Source organism: Giraffa tippelskirchi, chromosome 5, assembly GCF_054371585.1.
Source record: "Giraffa tippelskirchi isolate mGirTip1 chromosome 5, T2T-mGirTip1v1.2.pri, whole genome shotgun sequence".
NCBI lineage: Eukaryota > Metazoa > Chordata > Mammalia > Artiodactyla > Giraffidae > Giraffa > Giraffa tippelskirchi.
Window position 1 is genome coordinate 46,198,243 of NC_137279.1, and position 19,953 is coordinate 46,218,195.

A 19,953-nucleotide genomic window follows, 5' to 3' on the forward strand; every position below is an offset into this window, starting at 1 on the left:
CTGTTTCTTACTCTCTTCTTTTTCTTATTATAATTGTGTGTGATTTAAGTATGATCCTCTTTCTCTTGCTCCATTTTTTAAAGCATAAAATTAGTTTTCCTGCTCTTTAAGGAAGAAGTGGTGGGTCAAAATAACTTTGCTAACTTCATGGCTTTAGAGTTACCACTTATATTGTTCCATAGAGTGTCCAGAAATAAGGCTAATACTTTCTGAGCTTCCCAGATCCTGTTTCCCCACCTCATTTATCTGTTGTTTCCCTTTCCTTTGTTTTTATTGTCCTTTCCAGCTCAGTTGGTATTCTTTTCCTTGTGTTTTGATTATGGATCTTTATTCTAGAAGAGGTCTTTGGCTCATTGATTTTGGAGTTCATGGGACCCACCTCCTCTTGCCCTTTCAGACATTATCAGAGACTTATGTAGAAAGTGAAAAATATAAAAATCCCTCTGGGTATATCCTCAAATTGTTCTCCTCTGGTGTCTACTGAATACCTGTGATGGTTTAGGTGTTTTCTTCTAAGGTCTACTGTAGTTGCTTTCTTATGCTAATATCATACAAGTCTGCTCGTTTTAGCTGGTTTGTTCCAACTCAATTTTATTTTGGGGTTTTGAAGAATACCTTGTCACTGAATTCTATTGTTGATGCTGCCCAGTTTTTTTGTTTGTTTTTTCTTTTGCTGCTATACTAATTGTTCTTTCTGTGTTTATAAGAAATTTGAGTCGATTAAAACATTACTTCACCACTGTTCAGTTCAGTTCAATCGCTCAGTCGTGTCCCACTCTTTGTGACCCCATGAATCACAGCACGCCAGGCCTCTCTGTCCATCACCAACTCCAGGAGTCCACCCAAACCCATGTCCATCGAGTGGTTATGCCATCCAACCATCTCATCCTCTGTCATCCCCTTCTCCTCCTGCCCCCAATCCTACCCAGCATTAGGGTCTTTTCCAATGAGTCAGCCCTTCGCATGAGGTGGCCAAAGTATTGGAGTTTCAGCTTCAACATCAGACCTTCCAATGAACAGCCAGGATTGATCTCTTTTAGGATTGATTGATTGGATCTCCTTGCAGTCCAAGGAACTCTCAAGAGTCTTCTCCAACACCACAGTTCAAAAGCATCAATTCTTCGGCGCTCAGCTTTCTTCACCGTCCAACTCTCACATCCATACATGACCACTGGAAAAACCATAGCCTTGACTAGACGTACTTTTGTTGGCAAAGTAATGTCTCTGCTTTTAAATATGCTATCTAGGTTGGCCATAACCTTCCTTCCAAGGAGTAAGCGTCTTTTAATTTCATGGCTGCAATCACCATCAGCAGTGATTTTGGAGCCCCCAAAAATAAAGTCTGACACTGTTTCCACTGTTTCCCCATCTATTTCCCATGAAGTGATGGGACCAGATGCCATAATCTTAGTTTTCTGAACGTTGAGCTTTAAGCCAACTTTTTCACTCTCCTCTTTCACCTTCATCGAGAGGCTCTTCAGTTCTTCTTCACTTTCTGCCATAAGGGTGGTGTCATCCGCATATCTGAGGTTATTGATATTTCTCCCGGCAGTCTTGATTCCAGCTTGTGCTTCTTCCAGCCCAGTGTTTCTCATGATGTACTCTGCATATAAGTTAAATAAGCAGGGTGACAATATACAGCCTTGACGTACTCCTTTTCCTATTTGGAACCAGTCTGTTGTTCCATGTCCAGTTCTAACTATTGCTTCCTCACCTGCATACAGGTTTCTCAAGAGACAGGTTAGATAGTCTGGTATTCCCATCTCTTTCAGAATTTTCCACAGTTTATTGTGATCCACACAGTCAAAGGCTTTGGCATAGTCAATAAAGCAGAAATAGATGTTTTTCTGGAACTCTCTTGCTTTTTCGATGATCCAGCGGATATTGGCAATTTGATCTCTGGTTCCTCTGCCTTTTCTAAAACCAGCTTGAACATCTGGAAGTTCACGGTTCATGTATTGCTGAAGCCTGGCTTGGAGAATTTTGAGCATTACTTTACTAGCATGTGAGATGAGTGCAGTTGTGCAGTAGTTTGAGCATTCTTTGGCATTGCCTTTCTTTGGGATTGGAATGAAGACTGACCTCTTCCAGTCCTGTGGCCACTGCTGAGTTTTCCAAATTTGCTGGCATATCGAGTGCAGCACTTTCACAGCATCACCTTTGAGGAATTGAAATAGCTCAACTGGAATTCCATCACCTCCACTAGCTTTGTTCGTAGTGATGCTTTCTAAGGCCCACTTGACTTCACATTCCAGGATGTCTGTCTCTAGGTGAGTGATCACACCATCGTGATTATCTGGGTCGTGAAGATCTTTTTTGTACAGTTCTTCTGTGTATTCTTGCCACCTCTTCTTAATATCTTCTGCTTCTGTTAGGTCCATACCATTTCTGTCCTTTATCGAGCCTATCTTTGCATGAAATATTCCTTTGGTATCTCTAATTTTCTTGAAGAGATCTCTAGTCTTTCCCAATCTGTTGTTTTCCTCTATTTCTTTGCACTGATCACTGAGGAAGGCTTTCTTATCTCTCCTTGCTATTCTTTGGAACTCTGCATTCAGATGGGAATATCTTTCCTTTTCTCCTTTGCTTTTCACTTCTCTTCTCTTCCCAGCTATCTGTAAGGCCTCCTCAGACAGCCATTTTGCTTTTTTGCATTTCTTTTCCATGGGGATATTCTTGATCCCTGTCTCCTGTACAATGTCACGAACCTCCGTCCATAGTTCATCAGGCACTCTGTCTATCAGGTCTAGTCCCTTAAATCTATTTGTCACTTCCACTGTATACTCATAAGGGATTTGATCTAGGTCATACCTGAATGGTCTAGTGGTTTTCCCTACTTTCTTCAATTTAAGTCTGAATTTGGCAATAAGCAGTTCATTATCCGAGCCACAGTCTGCTCCTGGTCTTGTTTTTGCTGACTGTATAGAGCTTCTCCATCTTTGGCTGCAAAGAATATAATCAATCCGATTTCGGTGTTGACCATCTGGTGATGTCCATGTGTAGAGTCTTCTCTTGTGTTGTTGGACTAGGGTGTTTGCTATTACCAGTGCGTTCTCATGGCAAAACTCTATTAGCCTTTGCCCTGCTTCATTCTGTACTCCAAGGCCAAACTTGCCTGTTACTCCAGGTGTTTCTTGACTTCCTACTTTTGCATCCCAGTCCCCTATAATGAAAAGGACATCTTTTTTGGGTGTTAGTTCTAGAAGGTCTTGTAGGTCTTCATAGAACCGTTCAACTTCAGCTTCTTCGGCATTACTGGTCGGAGCATAGACTTGGATTACCGTGTTATTGAATGGTTTGCCTTGGAAACGAACAGAGATCATTCTGTCGTTTTTGAGATTGCATCCAAGTACTGCATTTCGGACTCTTTTGTTGACCATGATGGCTACTCCATTTCTTCTAAGGGATTCTTGCCCACAGTAGTAGATATAATGGTCATCTGAGTTAAATTCACCCATTCCAGTCCATCTTAGTTCGCTGATTCCTAGAATGTCGACGTTCACTCTTGCCATCTCCTGTTTGACCACTTCCAATTTGCCTTGATTCATGGACCTAACATTCCAGGTTCCTATGCAATATTGCTCTTTACAGCATCGGACTTTGCGTCTATCACCAGTCACATCCACAGTTGGGTATCGTTTTTGCTTTGGCTCCATCCCATCATTCAGAATGTAGAAGCAGGAAATAAAGTAGAAGTAAGGAAATAAAGAAACTGCAACTGAAGAAAATTATGATACTAAACACCTTCTAGACACTTAATAGATTATTTTTGAAGTAAAATAAAATAAAATAAAAATGCTACAGTTTGGAGGAGACTATTGAAGTGACATATGGAAGTTTCTTTTCCCTTGTCATAATACTTGTACAATTTAAAAGGAATTGAATTTTAGTTATTCTTTCCTTAAACAATAAGAGACTCAGAAAATTTAGCTCTACATCTAAATATTGAGATACAAAATTTTGGAGCAGATTTTTGTTTGAGCTATTTTACCTTCTTTTTCAGATTAAGTTAGAGTATGAAGGAACATTATTTTCTGAGTGGAGTGCTCCAGCAACTTGTTCTATAAAAAATAAAAGGTAAGATTTTTTGCTGTGAAAATCAATGTATGTGTAAAAAAAAATTCATGTAGTATGGACATTCAGATTCAAGGCTGTGATTTAATGTAAATTTCTTTTCATTAAATAGATGTGAAAAGAAAGACAAAAATCACTTTGAAAATAGAAGTAAAATGTTGCTATATTTTTTATTTTTCTTATTAGCATACAATGGAAGTTTTTAGGCTTAAAAAGTTGTAGGGGAATCTCATATGCATCTATACTTATTTCTCCTTTCTCATTTTTTTTAAAATGCTAGATTACCCAAGACAGAACTACGATGTTCTTCTCCTGGTATTCATGCTATAAAACCAATTGTTTCAGGCCCAGTAAGTTGATTTTAATGATAAATTAGTAAATCTTGAATAATCATCCCTGTTACATTTTATTTTGCCGTTTTTGGACTTAATTTAACCCATTTTAAATGGTAAAGTTGTAACTATAAATGAGATATTTAAAAGTTATTATCAGTATATCATTAATTTTTAGAAATATCTCATAGCAAATTGTTAAGTTATGAACTGATACAGTGGTCTGCTGCTTATCTGTGACTATACCTTCTGTGCTCTCAGTTAGTCATGGTCAGCTATAGTCTGAAATATTTATATGGGAAATTCCAGAAATAGACAATTCACAAGCTTTAAAATGCAGTTATTCTGAGTGGCATGATGAATTATCTTGCGGTCCCGCTCCATCTCCCCGAAATATGGATCATTTCTTTGTCCAGCATGTCCTACCCATTAGTTACTTAATAGCTTTCCCAGTTATCACACCTATTAATTGCAATATTGTACTCCTTGTGTTTAAGTAACCCTAATTTTACTTAATAATGACCCCAAAGTACAAAAACAGTGATGCTGGCAATTCAGATATGCCAAAGAGAAGCCGTAAAGTACTTCCTTTAAGTGAAAAGGTGAAAGTTTTTTACTTAATGAGGAAAGAAGAAAGATCATATTGAAGTAGTTATCTTGTTATTAACTATCATCAATATTTTACTGGGCTTACTTTACAAATCAAACTTTCTATTAGGCATGTATGTACAGAAAAAGCAGTATATATAGGGTTGGCTTGGTACTATCTACAATTTCAGTCATCCTCTGGGGGTCTTGGAATATATATCCCACAGATAAGAGGGGACTATCATATGTGATTTTTACATTAGCTTTTTTATTAGTAAATATATTAAAGCCCCAGTTAACCATCGTAATGATAATAGTACTCCTAGCTAAGTGGGACTAATATCATATACTCCTGTGACAATACTCAGAACTAAGAGCCATTTCTAGCAGGTTTTTTATATTCCACTACATTTTTCTTCAATTCAAGAAAGCTGTGTGAATGCAAATAAATGAGTGTTATTGACTCTTCTCTAGTTTACAATAATAATAATAATGAATTTTAAGCATTGACGCTGTACTAATTAGTAACAAAGTACTAATAGTTGAAGTTCCCATACAAGTGTATCTAAAGTCATTGCTGTGTAGAGACTTCGTGGGACAAATCCTGCCTTTACTTTGGGACTTGCGCTTTCTTTTTACTTTTTTTTTCCCATAATTTAATTATTTTCCTGACTTCTGTTGCTTTCTTTTTACTTAATAATCTTTATTTTCAGGGAACAGGTAGACAGGGTGATGTGGGAGAGGCCAGAGGAATATAGTAATTCATATTTCAATCCCTATAGATTGAAAAATACTTGAATTTGGCTTTTTGAGTTGAGTGCTTGCCAGTCTCATGACACAATTCCTAAAGAAGTAAAGGATTTCTTTCCCTTTTGTTATGTTTTGGAAGTCTACATAAATGTGTAATACAAGTAAAATACAGGTATATATATGGGAATATCTTTGTCATTTGTATATAGTGTTATCAGGCCTTATACTCTTTAAGGGGGTACATGTGACTTAATGGGGCTTCCCTGGTGGCTCAGATGGTAAAGAATCTGCCTGCAGTGCATGAGACCAGGTTCAATCCCTTGATGGGGAAGATCTCCTGGAGAAGGGAATGGCAACCCACTCCAGTAGTCTTACCTGGAGAATTCCATGGACAGAGCAGCCTGACAGGCTACAGCTGCAAAGAGTTGGACATGACTGAGTGACTAACACACACGTGCACACACACACACACGGTGACTTAATATACTCAACAGTCCTCAGTTATAACAACCTAAAATATCTCCAGGCATTGTCAGACATCTCCTTGCAAGCAAATTCATCTCTGGTTGAGAACCATTAAACAGAAAATTAATAAAATTGTGTTTCTTTGAGGAAGACTGCCTAGGAAAACTCACTGTTTTCCTTTGTATATTCACAGAGAACAATTCTGTGACCAGATCATGGTGGGGAGAGGTTAAACATGGGCCAATTCTCCTATACCAGCTGGGTATCTTACCATTTAAAGTTCTGGCACCATCCACCTACAGTTAACATCACATCCCACAAGTTAAGGGCTCAGTTCCACAAGACTGCCCTCACTGCAGATGCTAATTGCAAGTCCCTGGTTGTCACCTACACTTCTGACTGACTGATGATGACGGGTGGTAAATTCAGGTTCCCATAACCTTTTCCTTAGTTTTGATAATTTGCTAAACAGCTTGCAGAATTCAGGGAAACACATTTACCAGTTAAAATGAAGGATATTGTAAAAAGATCCAGATGAACAGCCAGGTCGGGAAGTGTACAGGGCAAGGTCCAGAAGGGTTCTGAGTGCAGGAACTTCTGTCACTGTGGAGCTGGGTACATCACCTGCTGGCATCAACCTAGAAGCTCCTCCAACTCTCATACTTTAGGGATTTTTATGGAGATTTCATCAAGCAGGCATGATTGATTATTAGCTCATTTTCCACTCCTTCTCACCTCTCCATAGAATGAGAGGCTGAACTGAAAGTTCCAAGCTGTTAATCATGGATTGGTCTTTCTAATGATCAGTTCCCAACCAGGAGCCCGCCAAGAGTTTACCTCATTAGAACAAAAGGAATTTAGGAGCTCTGTGTGAGACATTCCTATTACTCAGAATTATAAAAGTGTTAGGAGCATGTGTCAGGAACAAGGGTCAAAGACCAAATATTAGCAGGTACTGGGGCAAATATATATATATACACACAATATATATATATAGTTTCACAAAGATAAAGATAATAGGAACAATCAGTCATCTAAATTTATCATAGTTTCTTTTGTTTTTTTTTTTAGGATTTAGAGGAAGAACGCTATTTATCTGTGGACAATTCTCATATTTGCTTTCTATGGTATTTTAAGGTTATGTAAGTAATGCAAAAGAAAGGTAATTAATGCATTTTAAGAGTATTTAGCTTTCAGTTCAGTCACTGAGTCGTGTTCAACTCTTTGAGACCCCATGGGCTGCAGCACGCCAGGCTTCCCTGTCCATCACCAACTCCCAGAGCTTGCTCAAACTCATGTCCATTGAGTTGGTGATGCCATCCAACCAGCTCATCCTCTGTTGTCCCCTTCTCCTCCTGCCTTCAATCTTTCCCATCATCAGAGTCTTTTCAAATGAATCAGTTCTTTGCATCAGGTGGCTAAATTATTGGAGCTTCAGCTTCAGCATCAGTCCTTCCAATGAACACCCAGGACTGATTTCCTTTAGGATGGACTGGTTGGATTTCCTTGCTGTCCAAGGGATTCTCAAGAGTCTTCTCCAGCACCACAGTTCAAAAGCATAAATTATTTGGTGCTCAGCTTTCTTTATACTCCAACTCTCACATCCATACATGACTACTGGAAAAACCATAGCTTTGACTAGACAGACCTTTGTCAGCAAAGTAATGTCTCTGCTTTATAATATGCTCTCTAGGTTGGTCATAGCTTTTCTTCCAAGGAGCAAGTGTCTTTTAATTTCATGGAGGCAGTCATCATCTGCAGTGATTTTGGAGCCCCCCAAAATAAAGTCAGCCACTGTTTCCATTGTTTCCCCATCTATTTGCCACAAAGTGATGGGACTGGATGCCATGATCTTAGTTTTTTGAATGTTGAGTTTTAAGCCAACTTTTTCACTCTCCTCTTTCACTTTCATCAAGAGGCTCTTTAGTTCTTCTTCACTTTCTGCCATAAGGGTGGTGTCATCTGCATATCTGAGGTTATTGATATTTCTCCCGGCAATCTTGATTCCAGCTTGTGCTTCCTCCAGCCCAGCGTTTCTCATGATGTACTCTGCATATAAGTTAAATAAGCAGAGTGACGATATACAGCCTTGACATACTCCTTTCCTGATTTGGAACCAGTCTGTTGTTCGCATGGACATGGGTTTGGGTAGACTCTGGGAGTTGGTGATGGACAGAGAGGCCTGGCGTGCTGCAATTCATGGGGTCGCAAAGAGTCGGACACGACTGAGTGACTGAACTGAACTGTTGTTCCCATGTCCGATTTTAACTGTTGCTTCTTGACTTATATACAGATTTCTCAGGAGGCAGGTCAGGTGGTCTGGTATGTCCAGATCTTTTTTGAAGAATTGAAACTTTGTAGTGACCTTGTTTATCACTTGTAATGCTTTTCTCCTTTTGTTCTGTTTTGAATTATATTAATACAAAATCTCTTGGGGTGCCATATAAGTTCTAGGATTATTTGTTCTAGTTCTGTGAAAAAAAAATGTCATGGATATTTTGATAGGGATTGCACTAAATCTGTAGATTGATTTGGGTAGTGTAGACATTATAGCAATTTAAAAATTAACAATTAAGTTAACAGTTAACTCTTCCCCTCCAAGAAGATAGGATCTTTCCATTCCTTTAAATTATCTTCAATTTACTTTATCAAGGTTTCACTTCCTTGGTTAAGTTTATTCCTTTTTTTTTTGGATGAGATTTTCAACAGGATTGTTTTTTTGAAATTTTCTCTTTATGATATTTCATTGTTAGTCTAAAAATGCAATGGATTTCTGTATATTAATCTTTTTTATTCTGCTAGCTTATTGAATTCCTTTATTAGTTCTAATAGTTTTTGTGTGGAGACTTTAGGGTTCTTTACATAGAGTATCATGTCATCTGCAAATAGTTTTACCTCTTCCCTCCCAATTTGAATAACTTTTGTCTAATTGCTGTGAAGCTGTCTTATAAATTCTTCACTTCCAAAATCTTCCTTATGTTTTCAGTCTCTTTTTTGAACTTCTCATTTTGTTCTTATACTGTTTTTCTAATTTCATTAAGTTGTTTTTTGTTGTTGTTGTTGTTGTTCTCTCATAGGTCTCTGAGCATCTTTAGAACCATATTTTGAATTCTTTGTCAGGCTATTCATGTAATCCATTTCCTTAGGATTCATTGCTTGAGTTTACTGTGTTCCCTAAGTGGTGTCATGTTTCCCTGATTCTTCACTGTCCTTGTAGCCTGTGTAGGTGTCTGCACATTTGAAGAAGCAGTCACCACTTCCAGACATCACAGACTGACCTCACTAAGAAAAGACCTCCACCTGTGGTTGTGCGTGTCGGAGCGTGCTGTGACCACAGGTCTAGTGGTATGGGGTGTCATGTGCAGAGGCATGTGCTGACTCTGGATCTGGTGGGGTACAATGTTTCATCAGCTTAGCCCACTAAGGTCGAGAACATTGACAGTTGCATGATGTTTACCAAATGCTGCAGGGTGTCCACAGTGACTGCAAAGGCTCTCATAGTCCTCAGCAGTGCCTCCAGGTGCAGCAGGTAGGGACCAGAGCAGGCAGTAGTGGTGGCCCAAGCCAGGACTCTGTGCATCCTCAGCTTCAGGAGTTAGTTTTAGGTGCCTGTGTGCTGACAGGGGATGTTTTTGACAAACTTCATACTTTTTGAACTTTGTTCATATCCGCCCATCAAGATTTTTAGTACTTAGTTTCAGCAGCTTTCTCATATATCAGATTGGACATGTGAAATATTATTTTCATCATATGGTCTTAGGAACTTACTGCATGTACATTTACTGATTCCCAAGACATCTTCATTTTATTTTGTACTTAATAATGTACTAAGCACTGTGCACAAAAGAAAACACAATCCTGAGTCGTTGATTTTTAGAGATTATGTGATTTTAAAAACAATTGCTATCTTTAAAGTGAAAAATTACTTTCTAAAAAACATATAAATAAACATACAAGTAAATTTGCTTCTTTCAGAAAATTTACACTGAAAGGCTATAAATGAAACCATTTGCAGTGCTAACTGATAAATTTTGTCTTGACATAAATTAAAACATGTAAACTCTATAGACTTGCCTTTTTTGGCCATGCCATGTGGCATGCAGGATCTTAGTTCCTGGAACATGTATTGAACCTGTGCCCCCTGTAGTGGAAACAGGGAGTCTTAACCACTGGGCCATCAGGGAAGTCCCTAAACTTTTTAATGTGCATTGATCATGTCAAATTAGCTTACAGTATTAGTCAGGAAGAAGTATATGGACTCATACCCCTCAGTAAAAATTATATTTAATTATGGACATGAGCTTTTTTTTTTTTTAAACATTAGCATTTAATCATTTATGTGTCCATAATGGAATATAAGGGCTTTCCAGGTGGCTTAGTGGGTAAAGGACCCACCTGCCATTGCAGGAGATGTAAGAGACACAGGTTAGATCCCTGGGTTGGAAAGAGCCCCTGGAGGAGGGCATGGCAACCCACTCCGGTATTCTTGCCTAGAGAATCCCCATGGAGAGATGAGCCTGGAAGGCTACTGTCCACAGGGTCACAAAGAGTTGGACACGACTGAAGTGACTTACACACAGTGGAATATAAACAGAATATTCTTACTCTTTGGGGAAAAAATTATGAACAACCTAGACAGCATATTAAAAAGTAGAGACGTTACTTTGCCAACAAAGGTCCATCTAGTCAAGGCTATGGTTTTTCTAGTAATCACGTATGGATGTGAGAGTTGGACTGTAAAGAAAGCTGAGCACCGACGAACTGATGCTTTTGAACTATGGTGTTGGAGAAGACTCTTGAGAGTCCCTTGGACAGCAAGGAGATCCAACCAATCCATCCTAAAGGAAATCAGTCCTAAATATTCATTGGAAGGACTGTTGTTGAAGCTGAAATGCCAATACTTTGGCCACCTGATGCCAAGAGCTGACTCATTTGAAAAGATCCTAATGCTGGGAAAGATTGAAGGTGGGAGGAGAAGGGGACTACAGAGGATGAGATGGTTGGATGGCATTGCTGACTCAATGGACATGAGTTTGAGTAAACCCCGGGAGTTGGTGATGGACAAGGAGGCCTAGCTTGCCACAGTCCACGGGGTCGCAAAGAGTCGGACACGACTGAGCGACTGAACTGATGTTGAAAGTAGATTATTTAACTGAATATTTAGAATGCTGTTTACTAAAATATGATTTTTCTTTTTCCCAACAGAAATTTTGCTCACAATTTAACCCAGGTAAAACTTTTTAAGGTTTTTGTATACTTCTTCACATATTACCACTATATTATTTCTCTCTTCCATATTTACCAGAAAAGGAATTTTCAAAACTAATTCTCAACAAAATTTACTTAGAGCAGAGGTTACTCAAGGTATGGACTTAGATCCCCTAGGTCTTCACAGGCCTTTTGAGGAGGTCCATGAGGTCTACACTTTTTCAACTATATATCTGTCTGAATAGATTTCCCCTCATATACTTCCACCAGAATACCATATACTGAGCGACTAAACCGAACTGAACTGATCTTCCTGGAAGAAAATGAAAATGGAATTATTTCTTACACCACATACAAAAGAAAAAAATTCCAATTGGCATATGAGACTAATGGAAAACAAAAAATATTTGGAGAGTTGGCAGAATCTTGAAGCCCTACTATATGGAAACGAGGGAAATCTTATTCAAGTCCGAAAACCAGTTAAGTTCAGTTCATTCGCTCAGTCGTGTCCGACTCTTTGCGACCCCATGAACTGCAGCACTCCAGGCCTCCCTGTCCATCACCAACTCCTAGAGTTCACCCAAGCCCATGTCCATCGAGTCGGTGATGCCATCCAACCATCTCATCCTCTGTCATCCCCTTCTCCTCCTACCCTCAATCTTTCCCAGCATCAGGGTCTTTTCCAATGAGTCAGCTCTTCACATCAGGTGGCCAAAGTATTGGAGTTTCAGCTTATTAGTAAAAGTCATAATTGAAAATGTGAAAATAAAAAACTTCCTTACAAAAGTGCCGTAAACAAAGTTAAACAATGAATAATTATGAAAAATTATACAGCATAGATCACACTATACAGGCTAACATCCCTAGTGTTCAAAAGAAACAGTGGGGCATAAATTTTGAGAAATGATCCTGCATTATCTCATACACAGTCTATAATCTAGCAATTCTACTCCTAAGTATATACTCAAGAGAAACTCTTGCACTCACCCATCAAAAGACATTTTCAAAAAAACCTCATAGTAGAACTTCTCATAAAATTCATACATCCCAAACAGAAAGAACCCAAATGCTCATTAACAGGAGAATGGAAAAATTGTGGTATTTTCCCATGATAGAATATTAACAGTAATGAAAATGAAAGAGCTCAGTTATGAGCAGTAACATGAATAAATTCTAGTTACATAACATTGAAGGAAAAACCAGCAGGTCCAGAGAGTTGTCTGATCAAGTTTCAAAAACTATCATATTAATGAAAAATAAACACAGAATTCAGAAAAGTGAGTACCTCTCTGGGCAGAAATAGGGAAGCAGAAAAGGAAGAAATGTATAGGTAAATGAAAGATATTTGTAAGGTTCTAGGTCTTGAGTTGGATGCTGGATTCCTGGTTTGGATTTTACTGATTTAAAATTGAAGTGCATAAAAGAGAGTCATGCCAAAAATGATAGTAACTTGTGGACTGAGCATTGTGATTATTCTATGTCTGTGTTGTTATTCAATCACTAAGTCATTTCAGACTCTTTGCAACCCCATGGACTGCAGCATGCCAGGCTTTTCTGTCCTTCACTGTCCCCCAGAGTTTGCTCAAACTCACATCCGTTGAGTCAGTGATGCCATCCAACCACTTCATCCTCTGTTGCCCCTTTCTCCTCCTGCCCTCAGTCTTTCCCAGCATCAGGGTCTTTTCCAATGAGTCGACTCTTCATGTCAGGTGGCCAGAGTACTGGAGTTTCAGTTTCAGCATCAATCCTCCAATGACTATTCAGGGTTGTTTTCCTTTAGGATTGAGTGGTTGGATCTCCTTGCAGCCCAAGGGACTCTCAAGAGTCTTCTCCAACACCACAGTTTGAAAGCATCAGTTCTTTGATGCTCAACCTTCTTTATGGTCTAGCTCTCACATCCATACATGACTACTGGAAAAACCATAGCTTGGACTAAATGGACCTTTGTTGGCAAAGTGATGTCTCTACTTTTTAATACACTATCTAGGTTTGTCACAGTGTTTCTTCCAAGGAGCAAGCGTCTTTTAATTTCATGGCTGCAGTCACCGTCTGCAATGATTTGGGAGCCCAAGAAAATAAAATCTGCCACTGTTTCTATTTTCTCCCCTTCTATTTGCAATGAAGTGGTGGGACCAGATACCATGATCTTACTTTTTGAAATGTTGAGTTTTAAGCCAGCTTTTTCACTCTCCTCTTTCACCTTCATTTAGGCTGTTTAATTCCTCTTCACTTTCCACCCTTAGGGTAGTATCATCTGCATATCTGAGCTTATTGATACTTCTGCCTGCAATCTTGATTCCAGCTTGTGCTTCATCCAGCCCAGCATTTCACATGATATACTCTGCATATAAGTTAAATAAGCAGGGTGACACAGCCTTGAAATACTCCTTTCCCAATTTTGAACCAGTCTGTGTTCCATGTCTGGTTCTAACTATTGCTTCTTGACCTGCATACAGGTTTTGCAGAAGGCAGGTAAAGTGATCTGGTATTCCCATCTCTTGAAGAATTTTCCACAGTTTGTTGTGATCCACACAGTCAAAGGCTTTAGCATAGTTAACGATGCAGAAGTAGATATTCTTCTGGAATTCTCTTGCTTTTTCTATGATCCAGCATTGTTGGCAATTTGATCTCTGGTTCCTCTGCCTTTTTAAATCCAGCTTGTACATCTGAAAGTTCTCAGTTCATATACTGTTTTAGCTTAGCATGAAGGATTTTGAGCATTGCCTCAATAACATGTGAAATGAGTGCAGTTGTTGGGTAGTTTGAACATTCTTTGGCATTGACTTTCTTTGGGATTGGAATTTTCAACTACAAACTGGCACTCATCAAGGGCATTGCCAGTGAGTGAACAACAAAGGCATTTGCCATCTGCCTGTACGGAGATTGAACCCCATGCTGCTATAGCTGCTATCCCTGAGGGAGTTCAGGGTGGAATGAGGCACTCTGTGCTCCAGGGAATCTGGTGGGACAGGTCTTTAGACAGTTGGATGTTTTTAGGAACAGATTTTATGATTTTCATCCTGGAATCTCCTCATATCTAGAGAAGCACTAAATCCCTTCATGGTGAAATCAGACCCTCATGACTAACAAAAAACCTTTTGTAATATGAGTACTTCATGGTACTGAACTCCACCTTCACCGAAACCTTATATATTGGCCTTTCCCCACTGCCACTTTGGAGCAGTCTCTCAGAGCTGTCTGAGATGCTTGCCTCCTGGGCTGCAGTCTTCATTTTGCCCCAGATAAAACTTAACTCGCAACTCTCAACTTGTACATCTTTTTTAGTCAACAGAATGAAAACTGACCTTTTCCAGTCTTGTGGCCATTGCTTAATTTTCCAAATTTACTGACCTATTGAGTGCAGCACCCAAAGCATCATCTTTTAGGATTTGAAATAGCTCAGCTAGAATTCCATCACCTCCACATTACTAGCTTTGTTCGTAGTAATGTTTCCTAAGGCCCAGTTCAGTCACTCAGTCGTGTCTGATTCTTTGCAACCCCATGAATCGCAGCACACCAGGCCTCCCTGTCCATCACCAGCTCCCTGAGTCTACCCAAACCCATTACCATCGAGTCAGTGATGCCATCCAACCATCTCATCCTCTGTCATCCCATTCTCCTCCTGCCCCCAATCCTTCCAAGCATTACAGTCTTTTCCAATGAGTCAACTCTTCGCATGAGGTGGCCAAAGTATTGGAGTTTCAGCTTCAACATCAGTCCTTCCAATGAACACCCAGGACTGATCTCCTTTAGGATGGATTGGTTGGATCTCCTTGCAGTCCCAGGGACTCTCAAGAGTCTTCTCCAACACCACAGTTCAAAAGCATCAATTCCTCGGCACTCAGCTTTCTTTATACTCCAAGTCTCACATCCATACATGCTACTTGAAAAACCGTAGCCTTGACGAGATGGACCTTTGTTGGCAAAGTAATGTCTCTGCATTTTAATATGCTATCTAGGTTGGTCATAACTTTCCTTCCAAGGAGTAAACATCTTTTAATTTAATGGCGGCAATCACCATCTGCAGTGATTTTGGAGCCCCAAAAAATAAAGTCAGCCACTGTTTCCATTGTTTCCCCATCTGTCTGCCATGAAGTGATGGGACCAGATGCCACGATCTTAGTTTTCTGAATGTTGAGCTTTAAGTAAACTTCTTCACTCTTCTCCTCTTTCACTTTCATCAAGTTTCATCTTTAGTTCTTCTTTGCTTTCTGCCATAAGGGTGGTGTCATCTGCATATCTGAGGTTATTGATATTTCTCCTGGCAATCTTGATTCCAGCTTGTGCTTCTTCCAGCCCAGCGTTTCCCATGATGTACTCTGCATATAAGTTAAATAAGCAGGGTGACAGTATACAGCCTTGACGTACTCCTTTTCCTATTTGGAACCAGTCTGTTGTTCCATGTCCAGTTCTAACTGTTGCTTCCTGACCTGCATACAGGTTTCTCAAGAAGCAGGTCAGGTGGTCTGGTATTCCCATCTCTTTTAAGAATTTTCCACAGTTTATTGTGATCCACACAGTCAAAGGCTTTGGCATAGTCAATAAAGCAGAAATAGATGTTTTTCTGGAACTCTCTTGCTTTTTCGACGATCCAGCAGATGTTGGCAATTTGATCTCTGGTTCCTCTGCCTTTCTAAAACCAGCTTGAACATCTGGAAGTTCACGGTTCATGTATTGCTGAAGCCTGGCTTGAAGAATTTTGAGCATTACTTTACTGCGTGTGAGATGAGGGCAATTGTGCAGTAGTTTGAGCATTCTTTGGCATTGCCTTTCTTTGGGATTGGGATGAAAACTGACCTTTTCCAGTCCTGTGGTCACTGCTGAGTTTTCCAAATTTGCTGACATATTGAGAGCAGCACTTTCACAGCATCTTCTTTCAGGGTTTGAAATAGCTCAACTGGAATTCCATCACCTCCACTAGCTTTGTTCATAGTGATGCTTTCTAAGGCCCACTTGACTTCACATTCCAGGATCTGGCTCTAGGTTAGTGATCACATCATGATTATCTGGGTCACGAAGATCTTTTTTGTACAGTTCTTCTGTGTATTCTTGCCACCTCTTCTTAATATCTTCTGCTTCTGTTAGGTCCATACCATTTCTATCCTTTATCAAGCCCACCTTTGCATGAAATATTCCCTTGGTATCTCTAAGTTTTTTGAAGAGATCTCTAGTCTTTCCCATTCAGTTGTTTTCCTCTATTTCTTTGCATTGATCACTGAGGAAGTCTTTCTTATCTCTCCTTGCTATTCTTTGGAACTCTGCATTCAGATGGGTATATCTTTCCTTTTCTCCTTTGCTTTTCGTTTCTCTTCTTTTCACAGCTATTTGTAAGGCCTCCTCAGACAGCCATTTTGCTTTTTTGCATTTCTTTTCCATGGGGATGGTCTTAATCCCTGTTTCCTGTACAATGTTAGGAACCTCCGTCCATAGTTCATCAAGCACTCTGTCTGTCAGATCTAGTCCCTTAAATCTATTTCTCACTTCCACTGTATAATTGTAAGGGATTTGGTTTAGGTCATACCTGAATGGTCTAGTGGTTTTCCCTACTTTCCTCAATTTAAGTCTGAATTTTACACTAAGGAGTCCATGATATGATCCACAGTCAGCTCCTGGTCTTGTTTTTGCTGACTGTATAGAGCTTCTCCATCTTTGGCTGCAAAGAATATAATCAAGCTGATTTCGGTGTTGACCATCTGGTGATGTCCACGTGTAGAGTCTTCTCTTGTGTTGTTGGAAGAGGGTGTTTGCTATGACCAGTGCATTCTCTTGGCAGAACTCTATTAGCCTTTGCCCTGCTTCATTCTGTACTCCAAGGCCAAATTTGCCTGTTACTCCAGGTGTTTCTTGACTTCCTACTTTTGCATTCCAGTCCCGTATAATGAAAAGGACATCTTTTTTGGGTGTTAGTTCTAGAAGGTCTTGTAGGTCTTCATAGAACCATTCAACTTCAGCTTCTTCAGCGTACTGTTTGGGGCATAGACTTAGATTACCATGATATTGAATGGGCAGGAGTCCTTTAGAAGAAATGGAGTAGTCATCATGGTCAACAAAAGAGTCTGAAATGCAGTACTCGGATGCAATCTCAAAAATGATAGAATGATGTCTGTTTGTTTCCAAGGCAAACCATTCCTAAGGCCCACTTGACTTCAATTCCAGGATGTCTAGCTCTAGGTGAGTGACTGTCATGGTTATCTGGATCATTATCTGGTTCCATCTGGGTCTATCATGGTTATCTGGGTCATTAAGACTTTTGTACAGTTCTTCTGTGTATTCTTGACACCTCTTCTTAATCTCATCAGCTTCTATTAGGTCCCTACCATTTCTGTCTTTTATTGTTCCCATCTTTGCATGAAATGTTCCCTTGGTATCTCTAATTTTCTTGAAAAGATCTCTAGTCTTTCCCATTCTGTTGTTTTCCTCTATTTCTTTGCATTGTTCACTTAAGAAGGCTTTCTTATATTTCCTTGCTATTCTGTGGAACTCTGCATTCAGTTGGGTACATCTTCCTCTTTCTCCTCTCCTTTGCCTTTCACTTATCTTCTTTCCTCAGCTATTTGTAAGGCCTCCTCATACAACCATTTTGTCTTCTTGCATTTCTTTTTCTTTGGTATGGTTGCAGTCACTGCCTCTCGTACAGTGTTACAAACCTCTGTCTGTAGTTCTTCAGGCACTCTGTTTATCAGATCTAATCCCTTGAATCTATTTATCACTTACACTGTATAATCATTAGGGATTTGATTTAGGTCATACCTGAATGGCCTAATGGCTTTCTCTTCTTTCTTCAATTTAAGTCTGAATTTGGCTATAAAAAGCTCATAATCTGAGCCACAGTCAGCTCCAGGTCTTGTTTTTGCTGACTGTATAGAGTTTTTCCATCTTCAGCTGCAAAAAATATAATCAATCCAATTTTGATGTTGACCATCTGGTGATGTCCATGTGTAGAGTTGTCTCTTGTATTGTTGGAAGAGGGTGTTTGCTATAATCAGTGTGTTCTCTTGGCAAAAGTCTGTTAGCCTTTTTCCTGCTTCATTTTGTACTCCAAGGCCAAACTGCGTGTTACTTCAGGTATCTCTTGACTTCTTTGCATTCCAGCCCCCTGTGATGAAAAGGACATCTCTTTTTGGTGTTAGTTCTAGAAGTTCTTGTAGGTCTTCATAGAACCATTTGACTTCATCTTCTTTGGCATTAATAGTTGTGGCATAGACTTGAATTACTGTGATATTGAATGGTCTGCCTTGGAAACACACCGAGATCATTCTGTTGTTTTTGAGATTGTACCCAAGGACTGCATTTCAGACTCTTGTTGACTGTGAGGGCTACACCATTTCTTTTCTGGATGGTTGCCCATACAAGTAGATATAATGGTCATCTGAATTAAATTTGCCATTCCCATCCATTATAGTTCACTGATTCCTAAAATGTCGATGTTCACTCTTGCCATCTCCTGTTTGACCACATCCAATTTACCTTGATTCATGAACCTAACATTCCATGTTCCTATGCGGTATTGTTCTTTACAGCATCAGACTTTACTTTCACCACCAGTCACATCCACAACTGGGCGTTGTTACTGCTTTGGCCCAGCCTCTTCATTCCTTCTGGAGCTATTTCTCTGCTCTTCCCCAGTAGCATATTGGACACACCTACTGAACTGGGAGGCTTATCTTCCAGTGTCATATCTTTTTGCCTTTTCATACTGTTCATGGAAATGAACAGATAGTTCACCAGACAGGAAACAGAAATAGAACATGAATATATGGAAAGATGCTCAAACTTTCTCATGATAAAAGAAATGCAGATTAAAACTGCATCCAAATACCATTTTTCATCCATCAGGCTGACAATATTCAAATGTATGACAATACATCACATTGGGAAAGCTGTGAAGAAAAGAAGAAATCTCATACATTGCTGGTGAGAAGGTATATTGTTAAAACTGCAACGGAGAATAATTTAGCAGAATCCTTAAAAACTACAAATGCATATACTCTGCGACTCAACAATTCTTCTTTTAGGAATACTCCAAGGTAAAAAGTAATATATGTTCAGAGTTGCTTATTCCAACTTTGATTGTAATGGAAAATGATGTAAACAAATATTTATTAGTCGGTTACTTGTTAAATTATGGTTCCTCCATAATTTGTAATAATATGTAAAATAGTATGAAAAACTCATGAGAGCATTTAAAGTTCAAAGATATAACTTTAAGTGAATATAATGTTCAAAAATGCATTTAATATACTAGTAGTTACATAAAATGGAGAAAATTACATTGGCTATGCACAAAAATTTTACAGAAATATAGAAGAAACTTTATAATAGTAGTCACTGGCAGGGTGTGGGAAGTAAGTGACAAAGCATAAGGTGTGAGAGACAATTTTTGCTGTATTTGTAATATAATTTACTTTATAATAGAATAAAATGTCTATTCAAGAAGAAAACATTGAAAATAATTAGATCTACATCTATTGAAATGACTATGGTATATCAAGTGACAAAAGCAAACTATGAGTGTGTGTGTGCTTAGTTGCTCAGT

The 19,953-nt window shown here is 39.1% G+C and overlaps 1 protein-coding gene across 31 annotated transcripts in view; it reads left to right on the plus strand.

The window, feature by feature from the left end:
• The window catches only part of CATSPERE (catsper channel auxiliary subunit epsilon), a 140,138-nt gene that overhangs the window by 13,842 nt on the left and 106,343 nt on the right, over positions 1-19,953 (plus strand). For 5 of the 31 annotated variants that reach the window (XM_081486797.1, XM_081486825.1, XM_081486803.1 and 2 more), the window contains 3 exons: positions 4,004-4,077; positions 4,355-4,424; positions 7,281-7,351. Coding sequence is in view for 2 of the 31 variants with exons in the window: in XM_081486795.1 (XP_081342921.1) it covers positions 4,004-4,077; positions 4,355-4,424; positions 7,281-7,351; positions 11,415-11,439 (240 nt within the window). In the remaining 29 variants the exon portion in view is untranslated. Of the gene's footprint in view, positions 1-4,003; positions 4,078-4,354; positions 4,425-7,258; positions 7,372-11,414; positions 11,440-19,215; positions 19,445-19,953 lie in introns of all 31 variants that reach the window. The other 26 variants (XM_081486795.1, XM_081486826.1, XM_081486799.1 and 23 more) reach the window with 14 other exon arrangements.